Source organism: Pyrus communis, chromosome 3, assembly GCF_963583255.1.
Source record: "Pyrus communis chromosome 3, drPyrComm1.1, whole genome shotgun sequence".
NCBI classification, from domain to species: Eukaryota; Viridiplantae; Streptophyta; class Magnoliopsida; order Rosales; family Rosaceae; genus Pyrus; species Pyrus communis.
The window spans coordinates 434,982-462,017 of NC_084805.1; the positions used below are offsets into that span (position 1 = coordinate 434,982).

The window sequence follows — 27,036 nt, forward strand, 5'->3', positions numbered from 1 at the left end:
TGTCGTTAAAGACAAGGATGAGTTGGCCATAATACCTCCAATAAGTGGTGGCTAAAGGCCATCTCATATAACCAAGAACTGTAAGGATATCCATGTATTCAAAACCTTGAATAGTAATCGAAGATTGTTCATAGCTTTCGTTGAGCTCATATGCATGCAAGTAAATCCACGAAGCCGAAAATGTTGGATGTCATTTTTGATAGGTGAAACCCTTGGGTGCAGACAATCGTTATTGTCGACATTTGGTAGCCAATAAAGGAGAGCATAAGCAGATTATCTTAAGTTCTTGGATGTATGATGTTTTGATGTATGTGTACAAAACAGTAGAACCAAATAAATAATCTGCTCGCTTTTAACATACGCAGATGCATTTGCTAAGGCTGCAGCAGTTGTGCCTAATAATTTGATGACCAGAGTTTACGTTTTAAACGTCAACTGAAATGTTCTACCACTCTGCACTGTCACGTGGGACATCGGATAAATGTTATAATTTTCTCCAGATTGTATACCATTAATTTATCATAACGGTATTACTCCTAAAGAAATTAATCCGAAGATTATTAACCGCATAAAAAAATATTATCATTTTTTCTTTGAAAAGAATATATTCATAATGGGCATTCAATGTCCTATTCTTATAACATAAAAAACCGAAATAGAAATGAATTGTAAGGCAGGAAAATATTTGGAAGCCAAATAAAGGTTCCAGGATAGAAATAGTAGATAATATTTTCGTTAATCCAATTGAACGATATTCCAAATATAAATAATCTATGTTTGGTAACATGGTAAACCACTAGTCAAATAATCATTTATTTATATATCACTTCACCACTATCCTACTAACATAGAGAATTACTGATAATCCACAAGCGGCTTGTACCTGAGTTGGTTTGGATCATTTCTCTCCTGCATACGAAGTCCCGAGTTCCATTCCTCCTTTCCGGCATCGCTATCAAAAAGGAGATTTCTGACAACCTAACTTCAACATGGCAGAGAGCAAAGTAATTGTGTTGAAAGTATTAATGCATTGTGAAGGATGCCAAAGTGAGGTTTCCAAATGTTTGAAAAGTTTTGAAGGTAAAAATTCTTGCACAAATATCTCAGTTTTTTACTGTGCATCTTCCCCATACTACATATGATGAACTTGCAGAAATAATATTTGCAAATTTTCTCTTGGCTGGTTAGGCGTTGAGGAAGTTGTGGTTGATTACCCAAATCATAAAGTGACAGTAAAGGGGAAGAACGCCGACCCTCTAAAGGTTTTGGAGAGACTACAAAACAAGTTTAGTAGAAATGCTCAACTCATATCTCCAATACCAAAACCACAAAACCAAGAGCAAAAAGAGCCCAAAAAGAAAGAAGCGGTATCTTTTTTATTCGAGCGATATTCTAATTAATCTAATCTAAACTACAGAGAGGAGCATTCAGTTTTTTACATCGACATATTCATTTGCTCTTGTCAACCGTTATCTTACTTGTTTTGGTTTCGGAAATGTAGGCCCCGCCTGAGGTTAAAGTTGTGGTGCTCAAAACGTTGATGCATTGCGAAGGATGTGCAATTGATATCAAGAAATACTTGGAGAAAATGAAAGGTAAATCCCTATTGCGGAGGATGTGTAATTGCTAATTCGTGTTATGTATCAGCAGAATTTGAAATCGTTCGTTTAGCCGTTTAATCTAAATGGATAATTCTTCTCTACAACATGTTCTTAATTCGGGACAAGAATTTTCATTTCTCTTGTTGTATATAGAAAACAAGATTTTAGTAATGGATGAGAATGAAACACATGGAGAAACGAGTTTAGGGATCAATTAACCTGCTCGGTTTTTTTGGGGCATATTTTAGGTGTTCTAAGTGTGGAAGCGAACATGGAAAGGTCGACAGTGAGAGTGAAGGGAATAGTTGAAGCAGCAAAGCTAGTAAAGTACTTAAAGAAGGAATTAGGGAAGCATGCGGAGATAGTGAAGCAAGAACAAGATGAGAAGAAAGAGCAAGGCAAAGACAGCGGTAGCAACAATTACAGAAGCCGAGGAGGAGGAGGAGAATGTGTATTCCAATATCCACCTCAATATTCAGCTCAACACATTTACCCTTGTCAAACATTTAGTGATGAAAATCCTTTTGCATGTTCCATAATGTAAAAAGCAATTTAAGATTGTAATTGTAGCTCTTTCCTCCTTCCATGGTGCACAAAATCTTTTCGGATGCTTTCAGTTTTTGGTTTGTCCATAGCAATAAATGTCACAACAATAATAAATGATTAAACAGTTTCGGTAAACATAAGATTCATTTGCACAGATGGCTCAAACGAGTGATTAATGTCGTATTAACTTGCTAACAAGTTGACCCAAAACAAAAAACTTGAGAGAAGGATTGGTGTAATTAGTAGGAATTTTGGGTAGGCTGGGCTGTTATATCATATTAACGAGGTTCTAAAAGACGCTAGATGCTAGTCGGACGACGGGCTGGGACTTAGCGCATAGGTGGCTAGGCAGATTTAAATAAATCTATTGTATTTTGTGTAAATAAATGTCTGTTTATACTTAAAATATATATAATGTGTGTGTTATTTAAATGTTCAATAAATCTCTTACAATTTATTGAAAACAATAAAATGCAAAAGGAAAGTTATATATTTTTAATCTAAGTGAGTTACAACCTAGATAGGTGTTTAGGCGGGTTTGGACGAGCTAGATGGGTGCCTAGGCAGTCTAGGAAGGTACCTAGGTGATCTAGGCGGGCGCCTTAATAGGTCTAGGTGCCCTTTCTTAATTTTCAAATGCCTAAACTTTAATCGGAACGGTGGTCAACCGCCTAAAGCCTATGCGGTGCTAGGCGGGAGTTTTTAGAACAGTGCATATTAACACATTTACATTCTGCATTTTCCAAGTTCCGGGCATGAAAAGCACGCCGAGAATTCAGATAAAACGATAAAGCATGCTACACAACAGGGTAACGAAGAGTAACGATCGATACCGAGTGGAAATCTTTGTCTGCATTTTACAGATAATTCTTAACTTTATAGTAAATACATAACAGCCACAATCGTTTTGATACAAACCAAGGCAAAACAACGTAGTACTTTTAGCACGGTCATGGACAAAGTACTTTCTTTTTCTATACACTTCACAGGAAGAATTTTTCTATCTCAAACCCATTACAGGCCATGGATTTATTCCAGCTGCTGGCAGCGAAGGTCGCATTATAGGAACTCGCTTCACCACTGAAAATGCTTCATTGAGACGCACAGCACGGCTCATGAACTGAGACACCTTCTGTAAATATCGCTCAGTTAGATATCCCAGGTTGGCCACCTCAACATATATCTCAAAACATAAAAGCAAAGCTCACATTTGTAAGACCACGTGCATAAATGCCACCACAAAAGAATCATTTTTCTTACAACAAGACCCGCTCGAGCTAGAGCTCATTGCCCAAGACAAAATAATTTGAAGAATAAGTAATCAAGATCAAAGATTCACAAATGTGCCCTTTGTTGCGAGAAAAAAAAAAGGGTTTAGAATACCTCAAGTGTCCACGATGATTTATTCTATAGCAACTATCTTCGGATTCATGATCTCTTGAATATGTTGAAATAACCATTAAAAGGTAACCTTTCACCTTTATGCTAAATTGAAAGTATAAAATAAACTGATAGACTTCATTAAGGATCCATTTTGTTTCTAGTTGTGTTTCCATGCATAACTTTCTAACTGGCATATATTGCAAGCTTTCACAAGTTCTTTAAAAGCTATCAGTTCTCTCGGTCCATAAATTTTTAAAAAGTACTAGATTGACTGATCTCTGAGCCTAAAGTTTCTTTCCGCTTCAAAGCAGCGGCAAACAAAAAAAAATGCAGATACATGAGCATTAAGTTGCATTGAGGGAAAAAGTAGTAGATAGAGGCTGAAGCAAATAGGTGGAACTAAAACCAGTGTAGTAGCATCAGCATAGGTCCTAGGATAGTCAACTTGCAGGGTATTAGTTTCTCTTCTTCGGATCTATGTTTTGTTATGAGGAAAGGATAAGAGAATTAGTTTTTCAATGACAGAGAGATTGGGGAATCACCTTTGTGTATAGTTCTCAGCTTCCAAAAATGTTTGCCATCAAAATGTTGTTTGTTTGTATAAGTTTGACTATTTCTTCACCTCAATTTAAACTTTGATATTTAACTTTTATAGTGATCAAATATCCACCGTCTCTCATCCAAAGAAACGAGAAAAAGGGTGATACCAGTAAGTTATAATCTATCAAATAATGGAGGAAGGTGAATAAAACGGGATTTTTACATTCCTTTGCACCAGAAAATGTCGAGAAAAAACAAAACAGAGTGCAAAAAGTACTCCCAAATGATTATTTATCTTTAAGAGAAGTAGTCAAGAATGGAAAGTAGAAAAGAAAGATATGAAATGGTAGCATTAAAATTTTGCTTACACAAGTCTCTAAATGACAAAAAACAATCAGAATGATTCCTATCGCACTTGGGTAGGTTCCTTTTAACGAGTCATTGTTTTGCTACAAGAGGACCTAGGAATACAAAGAGTTTGATATAACTGGTTTCAAAAAAGCTTCGTATTTCAACTTTCAACTTTCCAAATAAATAACAAACACTGGTGCATAAAAACAGATGCAGAAAGATGGTTTAAAACTTTTGATTGACAGCCATAAGGTACAGACCACAGTGTAATCTCAATGCAGGCATACTTAACAAATTGCAATAACATGAATTGAAAAACCATGATCACTAAATTAACCAATAATAAATTGCAATAACTGACCTTATCATCCAGAGTAACCTTGAGCTGCAAGCTTTGGCTCTTTCGCTTCATCTTGTGCAATCTCCGCCCCAAGATCACTAAACCCATTACCGCTGCAGCCACAGACAAGGACCAAACAGGGCTTACCCTGAAAACACAATACTTCAAGACCTCAAATGGGACCTTCCACCACAGGATTGTCCTCTTCACTACCTCTTCACCGGATTTCGCCTCTGATTTCTCCTCTTCAACTGCACTACTTTGACTCTCAACCGATTGTCCTTCTTCTGGCTCATTATCCAAGTTAATTGCACATTCCAAGCCACTAAAACCTATCTCGCTTTCCATCGCAACCTTCTCATATTTCAAAGAAACCAGACTGTCGCCGCCTGAATCAGACCAGAACTTACCCAAATCCTTATCAAGGCTTCCGTTTTCCCCAATTTCTTCAAAGCTCACTCGGCCCTGAGCATCCAACCCACTAACTTTCTCATCCACAGCTTCCATTTCTCCAGCCCTTCCACAACCCACATGGCCTTTCTCACTTCCCACAAAACCCAATTCTTTTTTCCCCTCAAAATCATTACTTTTTCGGTCATCGGACCGATCACTTGCCGAATCGGGCCAAAACCCACCCGATTCTTTTCCACCATATTGGGTCACGGAACCCGGGTCAATCCAACTGGGGTTGTCGGACTCAACCGAACCGTCTTCGCTGACATCAATCACCGCCTTACCATACCCCAACTTCCCATGATTATCCAGGGAGAAGTAATCAGGCCTGATCATACCTTCGGCGTGCACATCGATTCCCTCGAAGCTCCTAGGGCTATCAATCGAGTCGTCTGAGTTAACCAGGGTAGGGTCCGAGCTGTTTAGCACCTCCCAGTCCTGCAACTCACCAACTTCTCCTTGTCCTCCGTCCATGGCGGGAATTGATTGGCGGGTATTCGGAACCGGAGGAAATGATAGAAACTCAAATGAACAGTATCAAATTAACAAACCCTAACCCAAAATCTAAATAGAGTAAGCCATACCCTGACCGTGACCAAAGGGAAATGAGGTTTCTTTTCCTTGTTGGGGTGTTGGATTGGCAACGAAAAGCAAAGACAGAGTGTTTTTATTCGTAAACCACACACAAATACACGTACCCTTTTATTCCCAATTCCCACAGATTACACCCTCCTCCTTATTTTGATATTTTGAGCAGAGCGATGATGATTGATGAGGACTAAGATTCACCCGTTGTTGAAGCTGGGCCACCTGTGGTGTTGAAGAATCGGGATAACACAAAAGATAAAAGCAAGAGGTCAAGTTCGTAAATTTCAATACTTTTTGGGAGCTTTGACTTGTGGGATCTTGCCACGTCATGGGTAAAGTGGGATGACGGGTGGTGGAACATTGGCCCTCTTTAGAAGAAGATGACTTATACAGACACGGGTGTACTGTTGTAGTGCCGTTTCGTGTTACTCGTGTTATTGGAATAGAGAAATAAGTTTTTACAAGCATTTAATTGATACTAAAACATTACGTGCGGTGTATCCGTGTTGTAAATTGTAGGGGAGAATTTTGAGATGTCCTTTTCTTGACGGAGTAGTTGTGGGAGGAATTGAAATTGGGGGATTGTTGGAAGAAAGGAAGGAGTCGGCTCCAAGAAAACCCCACACCACCGATTTTTCTTCGGTCCAACCACGGTACCTATTCATGGCTGTTGGATGTAAGTGGGTTTTGGTACCTTGACGGCCTGTTGGGGTCTCTCTGAGACAGACCAATTAGGATTGGACGATCGTGTGCTTATTTTCTTGACGAATGTATCTGTGGTGGTCTGTCACTCGGAGTCTCGCATCACATCCCAAATAGATTCTTGTTCTTTTATTTTTTTCCGCGACAATTGAGAATAATAATCAACAATGCATGCGCCGACTTGTTAGATGGTGTGAGCGGTTGGGATTTGGATGGAAAATCGATTGGGAATTAAGAATTTGTAAGGCGAGAGTACATTATTATAAAGACTTTTGTGTTAGTTATATGAATATATATATATATATGTATGTGTGTTGATTTTTCATACGTACTTTTGTATTATTAAAATAAAACACTATTATAGCAATTAATTTATGCCATACAAGTAGGTATCGGAAATTAAACCCAACTTCACTTATTTGACCCACTTTTTCTCCAGTTCAAATACCACAGGTTTTGATTTTGCTGGTTTAAATTAGAAAGATTGGAGCTAGGGAAGCTATTCATTGACAGTAGGGTTCTAAAGCAACAGAGAGTGTCACAATTCCAAGAGAGACGCCAAAACCTTGAACCTGCTTTCTACCTACTGTTTCTCTAAGGTTGTAGTAATGTCCACCACCAGCAAATTTACTGCAGAAATTAAGCAATCATAATAGATGCTTCAGCAATTGCTGCCCTCTTGTCGTAAGTTTATACAAGATTCCTAAATGTATCCTACAAATGTACCAAATTGTCTAAAACACTAGTGCCCTTCTCCTACACTTAACAAACGTACCAATTGCATGTCTCATTTGTGTCTCTTTATTAGTTTTTTGACACGTGTCTCTTTAATTAAAAGAGACACAAATGAGACATGTAATTGAGTATAGTAGACCCTTGGCCCGAGTAGCAAACTTGGGTTCCAGGTCTTACATTTAGGATACCATTGATTCAAATAATTAATTATGTAGCGAAACTAAACAAATAAATAATAAAGTTAGGCAATTTTTATTTGATATATTTTTTTAATGGGAACGATAATTTCATTTCATCCCTTGAACGAGAATTAATGACACATTGAATCTTGGAGATGGTCCCAATCCCGAATAACATCAAAAGGTTTCTCGTTCCAGACTTAATTGTGAGCAACCTCATTGCAACAAAGTAAAACATGAACAAATTCTACAAACTGTAACTGAGCAACCCACTCTTTGGCGTCTTCGATGGATCGGAAAAGTCTCTCTCTCCGGCCAACAGAGGCCACCATCCACGATGCACCACTCTCCACAACAAAATCTCAAGTGATTGAGGGACAAAGCAATTTGTTTTTCTTCACCAACATTATTTTCCCTACTTTTCTACGCTGAAATTTGTTGTTAATAATTACAAGTCTCCTTTCTTTCTGACCTTGGATCTGCATTGTACGCAAATCTAACACAAGTAAAATTCAAGGGATACTCTCCCGCACATTTATTAAATCTCAACGGTTCACACACGAAGAAAATATTGTCAAGGTGAGAAAAGCTCAACAACGCATCACTCAATTTGTTTGGGGGCAAATGGGGAGGTAAGCGTAAAACTCCGTCAATTTTGCTGTCAAAGTTTTCAAATTGAAATTTTGAATGCACAATTTCTTGAGGAAACGGTGATTTTGTATTATCAAGTTCAATCAGCAACATAGCGTCTTTAACAAAATACAGTTTCTAAAGCATACCCACACACGGTGTACCAAAACAAAACAAAAAGATGGATAAAAACTTAGGGTAATCTGGTTTGACATCTTTGACGGCTTCAAACATTAAATTATGATGAACCCAGCCGTTTTTGAACTTCTTCCACAATTCTATCCCTAGAAATTGTGATTTCCTCGGCAGCCTCCATGTCTTTCAATCTCAGAGTCTTATCATTCCGCTCCCGTTCACCCTCAATTATCATCCAAGGGATCCTAGACTCCTTTGCTCGATCAAAGTGTTTCGTCACTCTTTTATTCACCAAGAATTCTGCTTTCACTTTTTCACCCCACAACTCGCTTGATAGCTCTGCTGCTCGTCCTAAATCATCCCCCAATATACTCACTAGGACTTCAGTCTTCGTTGCTCGTGTTCTCTGTATAACAATAATAGCAATAAGATACCAAACAGATCAATGCCTCATACAAGGCTGCAAAACTAAACTACAAGGCAAGGTATAATGCCATGTGGCTCTCCAAGTTATTAACGAAAATATCAATTGACATTATACCCTTAAAAGCTGGCATGTAGCTAGCCAAAAAGTCATATACTTAGACGGACAAATATATATAACAAGAAGCCTTAGAATCACACAAGACTTCTCCCCCAAAAAAAGTCCTTTAGTGTTCTAGATATATTGTGACATTGGAACCAACTAATCCAGAGTGTAGGAGGACACAATCAATATCGCAAGTCACAGAAACACAACATAGATACCTGGTAACATATGACAGATACATACCTATTTGCTCTTTTTTTTTTTTTCAAACACCCAACCCATCTACCAATGGCAATTCCTTGCTCTAAACTAAAACAGGATTCAAAGAAAAACAGTAGGGATGCTGAACAAATGGAAAGATGGCATTAGAATAACTAGATCTGGCACCAAAATAAAGAGTTTTAGTTTCCTTGAAGCACCAATGTGAGAATACTGATACGACTTTATTTCCTTTTAACCTTTGGGTTTATTTCAGCTTCGGTTTCTTTCTAGAAAAGGTAAAAAAGAAAGAGAGTTGAAGTTGTGGGTTAGTATAGGGAATGGATAAATTATTCTCGAGTAAGCAGTCATCTGTGCACATCACATGATTACTTCAGTTAAATTCATCGATAGAAGTTTGGATTTGGATCAACCAACCAAAATTCAGGAACCAAAATGACACTATATAAAGTTTAGGGACTAAACTAAGATATGGACCAGCGCTAGGAAGGCATAGTGTAACTTAACCAAAGAAATGTATAACCTACTGAATTTATAGTTCATAAAATTTTGTTCTATTAATTACCCACTTGGGGGAATAGGATTTGAAGTGCTGTCACTACCAATCAGATTATAACCCAACAATAACATTCACCCAGAATATAAGTACACTATTAATCGACAAATGCACAGAAACATGTGAATTGTCACCTGATTTTGGTCTTTGTTAAGCTGCTCCATTATATTAAATACTCGTTCAATTCCAAGGCTGACACCAACAGCTGGAACTGGCTTTGTACCAAACATCCCTATAAGGTTGTCATAGCGTCCACCAGCAGCAATTGAACCAACCTGATAACAAGATAATATAGGTTGAAACTTGAAACACATAAGTCAAGGTGAGGAAGAAAAGGGAATACGCCATTTATTATTACTTGCACAGTTCATCTGAATTGAAATTTTGGAAAAATGTCACTGAAAGATTATACAAGGCAAATGAGATGTGTTATGCAAACAGCAATAACACACAAATGAATGCAAAAGAATTTCACTACAGCATTTACATAATTTTACCTGGGCACCCCCCTTAAAAACAGCTTCAAATATTACTCCAGTATAATAATCGAGACCCCTTGCAAGACTTAAGTCAAAAGCCACTTTTCCTATGCACTTTGATTTTTCCAAAGCATTGAATAATATCCCCAGGTCATTCAATGCATCTACCGATGAACTGTTTTCTAAGAACTTGCTGCCCTCCTGTTTAAGCTTACTTAAAAGTTCCAAAGGATGTCCACACTCTTTTACAAAAGCACCAATTTTGTCTGCTGTCTCAACACTTAAGCCCTTCTCTTCCACCTAAAAAAATTCAAAGATGGCAAATATAAAATTATATTCGGGTAAGAGAAAATAAGTCAATAATATGAAAAATGACATGAACCAAGACAAACAATAAAGGATAGAAATGAAAATGTATGCCTGACAATTACGGAGAAAAGCATGAAATACGGTTTATTCATAATTCGGGCAGACAAATGTTTTGCCATCCGGTTATTTGGAACTCAAAACCTACTTTTTAATATCAATACCATTCAGTGTTTTGAGAGTGAACAATTAATTATCAATCAAACTTTTGGGTTGGTAGTTACAGGACCAAAAGCTTAACCTCATGGTGTGAGACTTCAGCCATCCATCAGGCAATAATACAAATACAGATACTAACCAGGAAAACTTCCCAACTAGACAGCCATTCCTTGTCAAGAAGCAGACACATTAGAACTATTATCATATTTCATTCACAACAAAGTCTTCCTCCTACTTGGGTTCAGCTAGCATTTCGTAAAATCAATCTTATGTAATAATCATTGTTCTGTTAAGTTATAAATGAGGACCATCCTCCTTTTATATATGGGATTACTACCAACTACTAGGGTCAGCTTGCTAAGTACTTCATAAGACAATATTCTGCAGTAATTAATGTTCTGTTAAGTTTTTCATACTGAAATACAAATAAAAGCAAAGAGACTGGGATTAAATGTAACTCAAGCAAACACATGCAGAGCATACAAACAAGCAAACCCAAGATACAGCAATGTAACTCAAGCATACACATGGGAAATCAGTTGCAATTTTTGAGTCTTTACCATTTCGTTTTTTATCTGCTCAAAAGACTGCTTGTCTAACTTGTCAATACTTGAACAAATAGTTCTGAATTTTTCAGGAGGCACTCCACAGATTTCCAACATTCCATCCAGCAACTTTCGGTGATTCAATTTAATCTGTATAATAAACAGTGACAAACAAATGTAAACTCAAGTTGAGCCTGAAAAAATTAGGCATACCAAAATAATTGCTCACATTATGATACAGATGCTACTAAACAAAATAACGTCCATTTTGTTTAAAGATTCAAAATGTTATGCACTTATAGAATAATAATGCATGTAAGGAATCAACATCCATATTCCACAATTTTAGAGTTTAAGCCAGAAAAATAAGGCATATCAAAATAATTGCTCATATTATGACACAGATACTACTAAACAAATAAACATCCATTTTGTTGAAGAATTCAAAATGTTATGCAGTTACAGAATAATCATACATGTAAGAAATCAACATACATACTCCACAATTTTATTAACCAAAAAAAAAAAAAAAAAAAAAAAAAAAAAAAAAAAAAAAAAAAAGAGGAAAAAGAAGAAGAAAATATTGTAGTTGAGCTCCTGCCAACTAATTTAAGCGCAGCATGTAAGATCAGTATAAACACAAATTTTACTGCAATGGACCAAGTTAGGATATCCTTGATTTTTAAAAATCATAAAAGTAAATAACTATAACTCCATTACGTCTCAGACATGATTTTACGTAAAAATCACACAGCTCAAGGATATACACATATGGAAGTGATCTACAATTAGGATGTAAAATGCAAGCAAACACGCAGTCAAAATTGATAGACTTTAAGACATAATATAATGTTTTATCAATTAATCTATATCATATTTACATCTGTTAGAAGAAAAAAAAAAAAAAAAAAACACGTTACTATGAAACCATACAGCGGAATGAGCGGATGTGATCCTGGAATAATTTTACTTTTCTACTGAGCAAAATGAATTCCAAAACAACCAATTGGAAGTCTGAATATTAGCAGTGTAGGAAGCACTTCATGGAGAGTCTACATTACATTTAGGTAACATGTTACATTTGCTTCTTTTACAAGTTGACGACTCAAAGACTAAGTCAAAATCATAATTGCTCTACAACAAGATTGTAGGGTTTATTAAAGAATAGAATGAGTCTTGTTTCTGTATTCATACTAACATGAATCATTACAGTGAGACGGACACTTTGCTTTTTACTTTTTCTATTGTTACCGTATTGATTGCATTTATGAAGTTTATTCCTCACCATGAACCAATATGCTTCACCCTCAAAAGAATTTCCAGTCATTTCCAATTTAACAAAAATTTGTACGCAATGACATAAACAAAGGGTAAAAATGAAAAGTTACCTCATAATCTCCAATGTTCAGCTCATCAAGAAGTTCTGTCAAAATCTTAATAACTTCGAAATCTGGACCCATTTTTTCAAATTGGCCAGCAATATCAAAGTCGCACTGGTAAAATTCACGATATCGTCCTTTGGACGGATTGTCTCTTCTGTAGACCTTTGCTATTTGGTATCTTTTGTAAGATGTGATACCATTCATAGCTACATATCTAGCAAATGGAACGGTTAGATCATATCGTAGTGATAAAAGCTCTCCTCCCTGAGGAAAAGATAAACACAAACCCCATTAGACATAAGTGATTATTTCAGTTTTATTGTCAAACTATAACAACATTGTAACATAGCTGCTAGAAACCTAAAAGAAGTAGTTATAAGGAAGAAACAGAAGAATATCAAGGCCGTTGTCAAATGATAATAGGCAATTCCCCGATTGATACATGAAACTATACCCGTTAGAAAAATACAACAATGCCCGTCAGAAAGTTTAAAAAGGATAAAATTACGAGCAAGATGTAACCAACACAAGGTCATACAAGGTCATCCCTATAGCCAATTCCTTAGAAAAACCACAAAAGAAAATCTAAGGAGTAGCTCCCTAGCTCATGCACATAAACCTAAAAGGCCTTTTGACGTAATATTTCATAGCCAAATTAAGAAACACTTCATGAAACTTAAAGAAAAATATATTTACAATGGTTAATTATATCAGCACAAAACTAGGTCAAAGCCTTGGACTCGACAGTCCAAATGCCTATCTGGAATGCTGTTCTTGGTTAGAATACTTCACGATTTTTCGAAATGCTAAAAGATCACCCGAGAAATTCCGAGTACAAAAAGTGATCTTCAGCTAAAATAGAGTGAGTACCAAGAATCAAACTGAGTTAAGCTTTTATCCCCACCCCCTCTTCACACTGCATTTGTATGAGTCATGACAAGAAAAAACATAGAAATTAACTATGAAACATAAAAGCAAAACTCCACTTAAATTGACAACAGTTTAAATGGAGAAAGTACCTGGTCAGCAAGATCATAAATCAATTTCGAATCTTCCCCATATTTCCCCATCAGAGTTTCTCTCAATTCAAAAACTGGAGTGTCAAGGGCTGTGGCACCGTGCCTCTGAAAGACCCCTACAATTATTGAGAATGCCTTCTCTCTTACTGCCATTTGTTCTTTTGAGAAGTCACGAGTACCCTAGGATTTGCAATAATATATACAAGGTCAGAATGCTAGTAAGTCCACTCATCACAACCCCAAAAACAAAATCTCATAAAATCAGTTGAAAAAAAAGAACATAATCTGCAAAGACAACTGCAACAGCATCCTGAGTATGGTTTCTTGAAGATGCACATTCACACAATTGTAAAAAGCTTTCAATTCTTTGCAAATGATCACAGATGACGAATTACAGATTCAAACGTCTGTTTGTATCGAACTACAAAGGTGCAATATCTTCTAAGAAAACTCACTTCTTTTCAAGGATAACACAAAGTAAGAGGTAGATAGTAATAACCACACATGGTTATCCTAACAAACACAAACACAGTTTCCCAAATAAAAAGGTAAAACAAAACGATAAGAAAAGAATGAAATTAATTTTCTACTACAAATCAACGAAATAATGTGGATTAGAGAAAATACTCCGGGACAGATATGAAATGTCATTAATGATCCACTGTTATCAAATATTGACATATCCCATAACAGCATAAGATATATGTCTACATCAATTACACAGATAGATAGGGACTAGTTAAACATCCCTTTTGGGTTTTCAATTATTAAAATATGATGGACTAGTTAGATAGGGTCATTGATTCTAGATTTCTCTACAAAAAGTCAGATGTATCAAGTAAGAGAGCTAAGGAGCAGGATAAATGTATAGGTTATGGGTAATGTATAAATCAAATAGATGAGCGTAGACTGGTGTAAAAAATATTTAGCCCTGAGTTACTGATTGAAAACTTGATTCTCCATTAACATGTATTGAAATGCTACAGAACTGAATTGTTAACAACATTATTTCATAGATTTCTTAGTTTATTAACCATCCAACATACATTCTGCAAACACTAGTTCAGGGATCAAGTAAACTTACGAGCCACAAACTAGTAAAAGGTGAACAAACTGCATTAATTGTAACTTAAGTAAGTATTATAATAATTTCAGTCCCGCCTACTCTGCTTCCTTCCCAACTAAGCACGTGTTTCCATTCTAAACTAAAGTGTGGTAAGCCAAATTCTTTTAAGAGAGATACTAATATGGACCATCTGGAAATAAAAGAAACACGGAAAAAAAAATTCTTGATAGGTTTCAAAAAACAAGATCCTATACTAATTTCAAAACCAATAACTAGCCACATATATAAAATTCAAAGTTGTAAAGGGTTAAAAATGATTGCTAACTTTTAAAAGTTTATGTTGATGTAAAAACTCGCTCTAAGAGTGCTTTTAAAGATGATTACTTAAACGACTTCACAATTAGCGAGGGACAAGTAAAGATCAACTTAGCAGAACTTTTGTCAAACTTTCATTTTCATCTTTTTTCATTATCCACAGCCACCAATCAAGTAACACATGAAAATCAATCCGTTAATCATCTTGAATCATATCTGATCAACTATACTTTAGATTAAATGTCATGAGTACTGGAATCTTACCTTTGCAATCTTTGGGAGTCTTCTACTCTCATTGCTTTCCACTATCTCCTTCACTTTGCTAAAAAAACAATCAAATTCCGGGTTCTTGAGGTCAAAAAACAATAAAAACTCGTCCGCCCAATTTACCAACAACCCCAAACTATCAACAGCATTTCCTCCCTTGCCCTGCAACCTATCTTTAATCAACTGTACTAAAACACCAGTCCCTTTACCCAAAACCACCTTCTTCTTCTTCTTCTCACTCTTCTTGTCCACTTTCACATTCCCTCCTCCATTCACTTCACTACCTTCACTCTTGTTCAACTCAGCTCCCTCAAGCGCCACAAATGCCATTAATGCCTCCCAAGTCACAATCTTCCACACAATTCCCATCAACACATTCACTTCGCAAGCAAACTTATCATAATTCCCTTCCGCCTCAGAACTCAATTGGGAAACCAAGTTGTACCCACTTCTCAAGCTTTCGCTACTTGGGCATTTCTTCTCAAACAATGCGACCAAACTTGACCTTAAATCCTCACTCCCCACATCATCCACAATCATCTTCACACGGGACAAACTACGGTCACCCAAGTGATAAAGCGCCAAAGCCACTGACAACAAAGCAGTCCCCACTGTCCAGGGACTACCTACCTCCCCGCCAGAATTCAGCACCGTTCGAGTCGTGGAGTGCACAGATTTCACTTGCTCTCTCAATTTCGCGTGAATTTGGGGGATTCCCAACACCGCTCCAATTTGAAGCTTACCCACTAACTTAGACCCATTGAGTAACACCTTCAAATCACTGGCCACCGCAATCACCTCCTTCGAGGCATACCCATCCCCTGAATCCATCGAATTAAATGCCGTTATGTCGGCCTTCAAAGCCTCGCAAGAAATCGCCGCCACTGCATCGGAAAAAGTAGACAAAGTGGCGGACTGGTGGTCCAGAAGCGCACATATCGCGCACACAGCAGAGGATAACTTGAGTTCCTCCAACGCAAGAGCCTCCTCTTCGGTCAAATCGAGCGATCCGAGCTCCAAGCCTGGGGAACTGAGGGTTCTGGCGATTCGAACAGGAAGATCACTACGGATGTTGGGGGAACCGGCGAGAGAGAGGAGCTTGCTGAGAAGGACGACGAGGGAGGCTCTGGATTCTACAACGGTTGGGAGGGAGGGGAGGAAAGAGAAGAGGTTGTGGGCGTTGAGAGGCGACGAGGAGGAGGCGAACCGATTGAGCACCGACGAGTCGATGCGAGGCTTAGCGAGGCCTTCGGCTATGGCGTAGACGGATGAGGACGACAGAGACGAGCCCTTACCTCCCACTGTTATCACTGGCAGCTTCGCCATTGTCGGAGCTCAGAGAGAAAGAGACGGCGAGAGGAAAGGTTTAGCCGGTTTCCGAAATAGGGTTTTTCTCGTTTCTGAGGTAGGGTTTTTCAGCAGCCACATCATGTCATCAAGTAGCCACATCATATTATCATGTGGCCACGTCATGTCATCACGTGGTTTAAAGGTTGGTCTCCTGGCATTAACCATCATTTATCGCGAAGCCGCCAACGCACCAAAAACCCACCCAAAATCCCTCTTCGTTTTTTCGTGGAGGCAGCAGCCATGGCGTCCCTCTCCTCGGCGATCTCCAGTACTCCCGGCCACACGCTCTCCCCCAACGCAATGGCTCACGATGCCAAGCCCAGGAAGCTCTGCTACTCTCATTGCCCTACATTTCTTCTCCCTCCTCACCGCTCTCCCATTTGCAGGTAGTCAATTTTTTTTCTTTTCTGGATTCCATTTTCTGTTTGTTTCCCGAGAAAATGGAAGAGCTTTGTGTATACCGAGAAGCGAAAGCACAGCGGAAAATGGAAATGTTTTCTAAGGGATGTTGGGACCTTTTTTGCTCCTTTGTCTAATTGTTGTTTGGTGCTGGTACTTTTAGTTAATTCATTGTTAGTTCAGTTTTTGTTTTATTTTAATTGCGAGCACGCCCGAAAGAGACAGTATCGCATTGCTTCAATCTGGATGAATTTTCTATTTGCTTGATGTCACCGTCGTTTCCAAGTAGTTGTTTTTTTCTTTGAACATTCTTGCTTTCTATATTGACTAGTATTGAATTTGATTACATATCACAACTAACGTGACCAAAGTAGGTACTTTCAACCTTCAAGATAGATGTTCAATTTTCTATCACAGTTTTGCATTTTACTTTGAGAAATTTACTTTTTATTGTGCAGTTAAACAGTCCTTTTTTTATCATCCTCCTTTTTCACTTCTAAAATTAGTGATGCAACTTTTGATTATCTTAAGTTATTTATTAATTTACGAGGAGGTTTGCTGCCTTTTGCAGAAGGGGTTTTGTTTCGGGGCTGGAAAGGAAAAGGACACTGAAAACCCGTATCTTTGCATCAGTCACTGGTTCATTTCCCATACTTTTCTATAACTCTTCATATATTTCTCCAAGGGTCTTGTATGTTTAACTTTTCATCTAACTCTAGTTTCCTTTCCTTTATTAGTAGATACTCCAGTACATGCATCCCCTGAAAAAGTTCAGTTTCCAAAAGGTGACAGCTGGTCTGTTCATAAATTTGGCGGTACTTGTGTGGGGAGTTCAGAAAGAATTAAGAATGTTGCAAAAATAATTCTTAGTGATGATTCAGAGAGGAAGTTTGTAGTTGTCTCTGCAATGTCCAAGGTAACAGATATGATGTATGATCTTATCTACAAGGCTCAGTCACGAGATGAGGCCTACATATCTGCATTAGATGTGGTTTTAGAAAAGCACAAATGTACAGCTCTTGATCTACTTGATGGGGATGATCTTAGTAGTTTCTTAGCACAATTGTATCATGACATTAGTAACCTGAAAGCGATGCTTCGTGCTATATACATTGGTACTACACTTCTCTCTCTCTCTCTCTCTCTCTCTCTCTCTCTCTCTCTCTCTCTCTCTCTCTCTCTCTCTCTCTCTCTTTATTCATTTATTATTTTCCACCAAACATCAGGACATTAGTGGCTCTCTATCTATATAAACTCTAATGGATTTTCACAAAAAGTAAATTTGTTGTGTAATTTCAACAGTTCCTATCAGAATTTAAACAGTTCATGTTTAGTATTGTATTGTGTTTGTGTTTATATTACAAACAATATGAGCCACTGTTTTCCTTCATAGAAAGACTAATTCTTTTATATGAATTCTCAGTAGTGTGGAATGGAGTTAATGACTTCTGTAATTCTTCCAATTTTGCTTCCTGATTAATTACAATACATTAGCCGAATGGATGAAAATAAATAGAAGGGTTAGTGCCCTAACATTAGCAATTTCTGTAATTGTGAATTTGTTATTTTTCCTAGTCTTAGCTGTTGTGCCACTTAATTTGGATTTACTGGTTAATTTTCTTAGTGTCCACTCTTCTAAGTTTGGATAAACTTTGAGGTTGGAGCTTATCGGGTTGACTATTTTCCTTACTTATGGCAGCTGGTCATGCGACAGAATCATTCACAGAATTTGTTGTAGGACATGGAGAGTTATGGTCTGCGCAGATGCTGTCATGTGTTATTAGAAAGGTATATTGGTGGCCTGTCAGTTTTCAAGGGCATTTGCTGAATGTCACTTTTCCTAGTTTTCTAATATATTAATATTTTTTTATATTTCCTTCTGCAGAATGGGGTAGATTGCAATTGGATGGATACAAGGGAAGTCCTTATTGTGAAACCTACAAGTTCTAATCAAGTTGATCCTGATTTCAAGGCATCTGAAGATAGACTTGAGAAATGGTATTCCAAAAATCCATCAAAAACAATCATAGCTACTGGCTTTATTGCTAGCACACCTCAAAATATTCCTACTACTTTGAAGAGAGATGGAAGTGACTTCTCTGCAGCTATCATGGGTGCTCTATTCAAGGCTCGTCAAGTCACAATTTGGACAGATGTTGATGGAGTCTATAGTGCAGATCCCAGAAAAGGTTCGTATTGCCTTTGTATTTGGTAAACAGTATAAAATATCATAACTTTTAATAGCTATACATATAAATACAGGTGCACATTTTTTTGGGAGAATAATTGGTTGATGCCATTTTGAGAAAGTTAAAAATGTTACTGAGTTACTGTGGGATTTAACTAATGATAAGAAATCTCCATCTGCAGTCAGTGAGGCAGTGATTCTGAAGACTTTGTCTTATCAAGAAGCCTGGGAAATGGTGAACCTCACTACTCACCATCAAAGTTTCTGAGATTGGTGCGTTTACAATTATGACATTTAATATACATGTATGTGCAGTCTTATTTTGGGGCAAATGTTCTGCATCCACGCACTATCATCCCAGTGATGCGATATGACATTCCAATTATAATAAGGAACATTTTCAACCTTGCTGCACCTGGAACAAAAATTTGTCGCTCTACTGAGGATGAAACTGCCCAGGGTTTGGAGTCGTTTGTCAAAGGGTTTGCCACAATAGACAACTTGGCTCTTGTCAATGTGGAAGGGTGAGCTTTGCATTACAGTGATTGTTGCTGGATTTGAATTAATATTTACTTTCCCCCATTTTTGTAACATTCTCCTTTGTTTATCACAGAACTGGAATGGCTGGTGTTCCTGGTACAGCCAGTGCTATCTTTAGTGCTGTAAAAGATGTTGGGGCTAATGTTATTATGATATCTCAGGTTACTTCATCCTCTGAATCCATCATGTTCATGGCATGCTGATAGAGTAACACATCTATGATGCTTAATGTTAGTGATGATTCACTGTAGGCTAGTAGTGAGCACTCTGTGTGCTTTGCTGTCCCTGAGAAGGAAGTGAATGCTGTTTCTGAGTTACTGCAGTCTAGATTTCGTGAGGCTTTGAATGCTGGGCGTCTTTCTCAGGTGCTTACTCTTTATTTGACTAATTTTCTTGGCCAGGTTGCTTGATACTTGCCTTAAGCAGATCAAGGACAATGTACTGACATTTACAATTAGTTTATTGTTTATTTACTAATGAAAAACCTATTGGACCCACATTTTGTGGATAAGTTAAAAAATTACAGCGTACAAGAAGAGTTGAAAATGGTGACATGAATTTTAATGTCAAAGCCTGTTGGTTTTATATTCAGATTTGTTTGTTTCCTTGTGAATACTGAAATTGCACTCTATTTCATTTTTATTATTGAATGGATCTTTGGTTCATTTTTATACCAATTTCTGGCACCTCCTCCCTCTCAGGTTCAAGTCATTCCAAACTGTAGTATTTTGGCAACAGTTGGCCAAAAGATGGCCAGTACTCCTGGAGTTAGTGCAACTCTTTTCAATGCACTGGCAAAGGTTAGGGATTTATTATATTCTATTCATTTTAGCAACAAGTTGGACTATTATATTGGATTTTAACAATTCATGGTTTGTATACTGGTTTACAATGTGGGCTATTGTAGTCTTTGATTCTCATAATCCATTATTACATTATGAAGGGATGTAAATTGTTTTATTAAATGCAGGCAAACATTAATGTGCGTGCCATTGCTCAAGGTTGTTCTGAGTACAATATTACTGTAGTTGTAAAGCGGGAGGATTGTATTAGGGCTCTGAGAGCTGTCCATTCAAGATTCTATCATTCAAGGACCACAATAGCAATGGGCATCATCGGACCTGGTCTGATTGGTGCCACATTACTAGATCAATTAAGGGATCAGGTACATTATTTCGCCTTTTCTTTTGTTATTATCTGGGTTTTGTACAATACAGCACATGTAATCTGTCAATGAAAATTCTTCATGGCACTTAGAAACTGAAAACTTAGAAGAGAGATTGTATCGTTCTGTGTGCTTTGTTGGTGGCCTTTTTCGGTTTTTGCATATTAGTACCCATCCTAGTTGGATTTAGTTTAGAGAGCAGCAAGATTTTGAATTGTACTGAATCCATTCTTGTCCTGTTTATGAGGTGAGATGTGGGTTGCTTGTGCACAGAAAATACAGCCAAATGAATAGTAAAAAATATTCTGAGGGCATGCATGTTGTTCATTTACAGCCACATACAAGTTAAAATAGTTTCATGGCCCAACCAATTGAGTTATTCTCCCTAAATTTATCATCTTTGTCATAAGTTTATAGTTGCCTCCTCTCTCTCCTTCCCACACTCGCACACACTTTGCTCTGATTTTACTATCAAAGTTATATATTGCTTCTCTTACTAACCAAACTTTGATGAACACCAGGTGTTTTGAATTTCTTTCATATGGTTGGGCAAATCATTAAACTTGAAATTTTCAAATCTTTGCAGACAACTACCCTCAAGGAAGAGTTTAACATTGATTTGCGTGTTATGGGAATCACTGGCTCACGGACAATGCTTTTGAGTGAGGCGTAAGTTAAAAAGCTTTCAATGGAATATCATTTAATCAAATGCTTTGCATAATCTGAAGTAGACCTTCTAATGGTGGTGGTCAAATTCATACATGTCTTTAATGAAATGTTTTTGAATTGATAATTGACCAACATGCTTCTTTTTAAGTAGTGGAAATTGCCTCGTTCTACAGTCCAATTACTATATATGCAGAACTTCAAAAGTTAGTTCTCCTTGTTATTCTTTTTGAATTTCAACCTTTTCCGTTGTAATTTTTTCTATGTTTACAACAACAACAACAACAACAAAGCGTTATCCAACTAAGTGGGGTCGGCTGTATGAATCCTAGAATGCCACTACGCTCGGTTTTGCACCCAGTCTTTCGTTAGCTACAAATACTCCATGTCTTTTCTTAAAGTCTATGTCCAACTCTTCCTAGGTCTTGCTCTACCCTTTTTCCCATGAGCCTCTTTCTCATAAGGTCATCCATGTCTTTGTATAGGTTGGCAGTAATTAGTTAAATACATTTACTCCTCAAATCATTCACTCTATAGTTTCACTTCCAGGAACCCTAATCTTTTTATTTTTCGTTGTTGTAGGGGTGTTGACTTATCTAGATGGAGAGAACTCCAAAAAGAGAAAGGAGTAGTAGCAGATATGGAAAAGTTTGTGCAGCATGTACATGGGAATCATTTTATTCCGAATACTGTTTTGGTTGACTGCACAGCTGACTCTAGTATTGCAAGCCATTACTATGACTGGTTGCGGAAAGGAATTCATGTAGTCACTCCCAACAAAAAGGCAAACTCAGGGCCACTTGATCAAGTAGTCTCTCTTTTTATACTGCAAATTTCTTTCGAGTGTTTTTTCTTTGGTGATATCTAATTGCAAATACTTGTTTCAGTAGTATGAATAATTCCAATTAACTGAGAAAGAACAAGAACATCAACCATTTTTTGATTAGTTCATCTACCCAAGTGCGTTTATGTGGTTTTCATTAATATTTTGCATCCAAAACCCATGAAAGTGGGATCTCTTTTTTTACACAGTTATCAAGCCATGATTATGCTCATTTATGGTCTCCACCAAATCTGTTTTTCAAGTTTCATATTTCCAGTTCTTTATCAATTTATTATTTTCATTTTTGAGATGTGAACGATGAGTTTTGGTTCCTAACACTTGGGTTTTACATTTCGAGGAGAGACTTCAGTAATACCTTGTTGTCTGAACAAAATGGCGATAACATCAGCCATTTACATGTGCAATTATTCTAATAATCGTGCTTAGATCTCCAGAAATGTTTATGCAAATGCTAAGTGATACAATGTTAATATAAATTTGACTTCCTTCTTTAATATGAAAGATCCCAATATTTGTCCTTCGAATTTAGGGTGGGGTGTATTGGGATGTTGAGGGATTTTAATGGATTTATAGTCTGGTAGTGTGCGTAGTGTTGACTATAGTAGGAATTAAACTCAGCTCGGTTGCTAAATTTGTTTTTTTAAGGATTTTATTTTGAGTTCACACTTGGACCTTCATATCCATATCATATTCTTAGCATACTATTTTGTTTGATCTGCTTGACTTGAATCCATCTGCAGCATTACCATATACTGACTTGCAGGAAAAAAGAAGCTATTATTTCTGTTTAATTTTGTGTTACTCTAATTTAGTTTCTGTTTGAGAAGAATGCATTAATAGTGTTCATATCTTGTGTATTCTGTTTTTGGTGTTTCACTAATAATGACATTGCTTTGGTTCATGTCCAGTATTTGAAATTACGAGCTCTTCAACGGCAATCATATACACATTACTTCTATGAAGCTACTGTTGGAGCTGGTCTGCCAATTATTAATACATTACAAGGTCTCCTGGAAACTGGAGACAAAATATTGCGCATTGAAGGCATCTTCAGGTATGTAAAATCCCAGTGCAAATTAAAAATATTACCAGAGTAGTTCCTCACTTTTTAAATGGAGTAGTTCCTTTTTTCACGCTTGTAAAATCCCAAAATCTGTAAATGCACACCTCTTATGACTTTTAACACAAGTCTTGCTTCTACCCTTTGATGTTGCAGTGGTACTTTGAGTTATATCTTCAACAATTTCACTGGAGGACGCACTTTTAGTGAGGTGGTGGCTGAAGCAAAGCAGGCAGGTTATACTGAGCCGGATCCAAGGGATGATCTTTCTGGAACAGATGTTTGTAGAAAGGTACTATGTGCTAATTTTTTGTCTGCTTAGGCTTACATGTTTTGGTTATTTAATCAGTTTTGAGTTCTTCAATTTTGAATGAGACCCTATAGTTTGTGTTATTAACAAGAGATCAAAGGCATCTTTGTGCTGCTTTTACCCCAAGGCCAAAATCCAATCAGATATCTTGTGATTTTTCGTTGTACTGTCTGAGATTTGCTGCCTAAGCAACACCATAAAAAATGCAGGTCATAATTCTTGCAAGGGAATCTGGTCTTAAGCTGGAACTCTCTGACATCCCTGTTGAAAGCCTTGTGCCGGAACCCTTGAAGGTAAACCGTAAAATCATATTCTAATATATGTTACCAAGTGTAAAAGTTTACCATTGATGTGGAATTTTCGTGATCTGTTTTCAGGATAGTGCGTCAGCCGAGGAATTCATGCAAAAACTTCCTCAATTCGATCAAGAGATGAGTAAGAAAAGACAGATTGCTGAGGATGCAGGAGGAGTAAGTACCTCTAATGTGCATTTATTCTCTTATTCCTTTTTTATCACAATCTTAATCTAGCCATTGTTTTCCTCTGATGCCACATTAATTTTTGACATGCGCTATGGATTTTTATTGGCCATACTAGTTAGAAAATGTGGATTTTTTTATCCTCCGAGTTCTCTGGGCAGGGATATGTAACTGTATATAATATAGTAGATGAGTGTTCCCCCTTTCCCCCGGTTTTTTGTTTTTGATTTGTTTATATGATTCTCATCTTCCCTCCTGACTTTTTGATGTTTAAAGGTCTTGAGATACGTTGGAGTGGTTGACATGGTCAATCAGAAAGGGGAAGTGAAGCTGCAGAAGTACAAGAATGATCATCCTTTCGCTCAACTATCCGGGGCAGATAATATAATTGCGTTCACAACAACTAGATACAAAGATCAGCCCCTAATAGTTCGTGGGCCTGGTGCTGGTGCTGAAGTCACTGCTGGCGGTGTCTTCAGTGACCTGTTGCGGCTTGCTTCATACCTTGGTGCCCCGTCATAGGTGGGAAGCCTGTTGCCGCAAGATTGAAATATTGTGCAACACGGCCTGAGTAGCGTAGCTTTTTAAGATGAGGATCTTTTGTGGCTCCTGATAAGTGTAGCTTTTTTAGATGAGGTTCTAACATAAAACAACGTGTTATTTGTCTCCTGATACCGTCTCATGTCCCTTTCTATGACGAAACTAAAACGAAAAGGAATAAGAAGCAAGGTTTTTAATATATGACCTTGAAAGTGTTAACATGAATTATTTGTGCATTTCACTTTTGGCCCTATAACCCTTCAAGAAATTAATATTTTAAGAACAATGTCAGACTATTTTTCTTGTCATCTCCAACCGAGGGGCCAGAGGGTCATAGGCCAAATATAGCTTTGTCACAAAAAACCATACCGAGGGGGCCAAAGGGCTATAGGGCCAAACATAATTTATTATTTTAATTGAATGAATACGGTTACTTATATTAAATTACCTTAATAATTTTACGTTATGGATTGTCAATAATTTTTCGAGATGGAATCTCAATAATTGTACGTCTCGATTTCGAGTGACACGTGTCGATATGTGAGTAATTTTTATGTTGTTAAATGTTTATTATTTATGTTATATAATTTTTATGTTGTTTAATGTTACTTAATGTTATTTAATATTGTTTAATGTTGTTTCATGTTACTTAATGTTATTTAATGTTGTTTAATGGCTTAGGAAGCTATAGGAAAAAAAAGAAAAATAGAATTTTTAAATTTTTTCTAAAAAAATTTGTATTAAAAAAAAACTGCAAAAAAAAAAAAAAATCAAATATAACGGCTTGTTGACATTAGCTAGTCGTTGGTTTAAAAAATTTGGCCCAGCCTGAGGTTGGTTGGCTAGCTGGCTAGCTAAGTTGGGCCAACTAGTTGGCCTTTTTCTCCTTTTTTTGGCCCAGTGGGGCCCACGAGCCATTTGGCCTAGCCCTCGGTTGAAGATGGTTTTCGTGTCATTTTGGGCTATTTTCGGCCCTCTGGGTGGATTGTTTAATGTTACTTAATCTCTATTAATTAATAAAACCATCTTTGTCAACCAAAAGAGGGTGAAAGAACAAATTAGTTTTCTATCACACAAAAAAAATAATGGGCAATAATATAATTTCACAGATCCAAATTTTACCTTTTTTTTTATTGAAACCTCACCTACATGTGATGTTAAAATACCTCCAATATTAAAAATAAAATAAAAAAACCTCCCACTCTCCCACGTTCTCTCTCTCTCCCTCTCTCCTTCTCATTTTCTAAAAAAATGTGTTCATACATACAAAGTGTGTAGGCAAATGCTAGTGTTATTTAATATTGTTTAATTTTGTTTAATGTTATTTAATGTTAAATGAATTAGGAAGTTATAGGGAAAAAAAATAGAATTTTTAAATTTTTTCTAAAAAAATTTATAAAAAAAAAAAAAGAATTGTAAAAAAAAATTTCAAATATAACGGTTTGTTGACGTCAGCTAGCCGTTGGTTTCAAATATTTGGCCCAGCTCGAGGTTGGCTAGCTGGCTGGGTTGGGCCAGCTGGTTGACCCTTTTCTCCTTTTTTGGCCTGGTGCGGCCCACGAGCCATTTGGCCTGGCCTTCGGTTGAAGACAGTTTGCGTGTCATTTTGAGCTATTTTCGGCCCACTGGCTAGATTGGTTGGAGATGGCCTCAGCTGCTTCCTCACTTTCCCCTATTCTCTGCAAATACAGTTATCCTAGCTAGGCTACTCTCCTTATTACCGATTGATTTTACAGTGAAACCTCAACTTTTTTTAATTCTTTCTATTTCAGCAAAGCTTTGTAGAAATGACTTGTCTTAGGTAGATAAGATTAGCTCGTCCTCTGCTTCTTAGGCAATGGGATACAGAAAAGTATTAAATTTTTGATTATCATGTTATTAAATAGGAAAAACATACCATTTCACAGTTGTCCGATGCTGAAAGAGAGATTTTAATTTCTCCTATGTCTTCCCCTTGTTGCCTTACAGATTCATTTTGCAGCAAACTTAGCAGTGAAAGCTTTTGAACGCCCATGTGATTGAACTTTTTAACACATATTTATGCTATTTGATTGAACTTTTGAAAAACCATGTCAATAAAATGTTATAAGAACGAATTAGATAAAATTAGTAAACTTGAGCCAGTTAGGCCTTAAACTCGATCGATATGAACCCATGTGAACCCAGAACAATATCCCAATCCAATCTGAACAGTAAAGGTTCAATTAGAATTGACTTTACTTTTTGACGTGCCCGAATTACACCCCCAACATATATTCTGTACATTTCATCTCCCTCCATCACTCCATTGTATGGATCATATTAGAGGTAAACAAAAGAATACATGGCACTCCCTCCACCGCTCTTTTACCCCCAAATAAAATCTCAACCACTCAATTATATCATCCTCTTCCAAGTTTTCAATTGACTT

At 37.1% G+C, this 27,036-nt stretch overlaps 4 protein-coding genes across 5 annotated transcripts; 2 read left to right on the forward strand and 2 right to left on the reverse strand.

The window, feature by feature from the left end:
- Window positions 1-878: 878 nt before the first annotated feature.
- On the forward strand, window positions 879-2,145 carry LOC137727753 (heavy metal-associated isoprenylated plant protein 8-like). Its single transcript, XM_068466571.1, has 4 exons — window positions 879-1,080; window positions 1,189-1,367; window positions 1,502-1,595; window positions 1,850-2,145. Exons 1-4 carry the CDS (start codon window positions 990-992, stop codon window positions 2,143-2,145), a joined length of 660 nt encoding a protein of 219 aa, XP_068322672.1. The 5' UTR covers window positions 879-989.
- Window positions 2,146-2,958: 813 nt separating this feature from the next.
- On the reverse strand, window positions 2,959-5,825 carry LOC137727949 (uncharacterized). The gene is made up of 2 exons (XM_068466813.1): window positions 4,783-5,825; window positions 2,959-3,279 (listed from the first exon to the last, which is right to left on the reverse strand). Exons 1-2 carry the CDS (start codon window positions 5,686-5,688, stop codon window positions 3,148-3,150), a joined length of 1,038 nt encoding a protein of 345 aa, XP_068322914.1. The 5' UTR covers window positions 5,689-5,825; the 3' UTR covers window positions 2,959-3,147.
- Window positions 5,826-8,096: 2,271 nt separating this feature from the next.
- On the reverse strand, window positions 8,097-16,515 carry LOC137730253 (histidine--tRNA ligase, cytoplasmic-like). Its single transcript, XM_068469313.1, has 7 exons — window positions 15,083-16,515; window positions 13,438-13,617; window positions 12,425-12,682; window positions 11,052-11,186; window positions 9,985-10,266; window positions 9,622-9,762; window positions 8,097-8,589 (listed from the first exon to the last, which is right to left on the reverse strand). The coding sequence occupies exons 1-7, from the start codon at window positions 16,409-16,411 to the stop codon at window positions 8,287-8,289; spliced, it is 2,628 nt and encodes an 875-aa protein (XP_068325414.1). The 5' UTR covers window positions 16,412-16,515; the 3' UTR covers window positions 8,097-8,286.
- Window positions 16,516-16,543: 28 nt separating this feature from the next.
- LOC137730252 (bifunctional aspartokinase/homoserine dehydrogenase 1, chloroplastic-like) lies at window positions 16,544-24,845 on the forward strand. 2 transcript variants are annotated; one of them, XM_068469311.1, is made up of 18 exons: window positions 16,544-16,821; window positions 17,406-17,473; window positions 17,572-17,949; window positions 18,534-18,622; window positions 18,720-19,023; window positions 19,205-19,257; window positions 19,338-19,546; window positions 19,636-19,723; window positions 19,814-19,927; window positions 20,264-20,362; window positions 20,533-20,727; window positions 21,314-21,396; window positions 21,976-22,201; window positions 23,146-23,291; window positions 23,454-23,589; window positions 23,817-23,900; window positions 23,985-24,077; window positions 24,363-24,845. In XM_068469311.1, exons 1-18 carry the CDS (start codon window positions 16,544-16,546, stop codon window positions 24,606-24,608), a joined length of 2,889 nt encoding a protein of 962 aa, XP_068325412.1. In that variant the 3' UTR covers window positions 24,609-24,845. The 2 variants fall into 2 exon arrangements, with proteins under 2 accessions (XP_068325412.1, XP_068325413.1); XM_068469312.1 differs by having other exon boundaries at window positions 17,575-17,949.
- The last annotated feature ends 2,191 nt before the right edge of the window (window positions 24,846-27,036 follow it).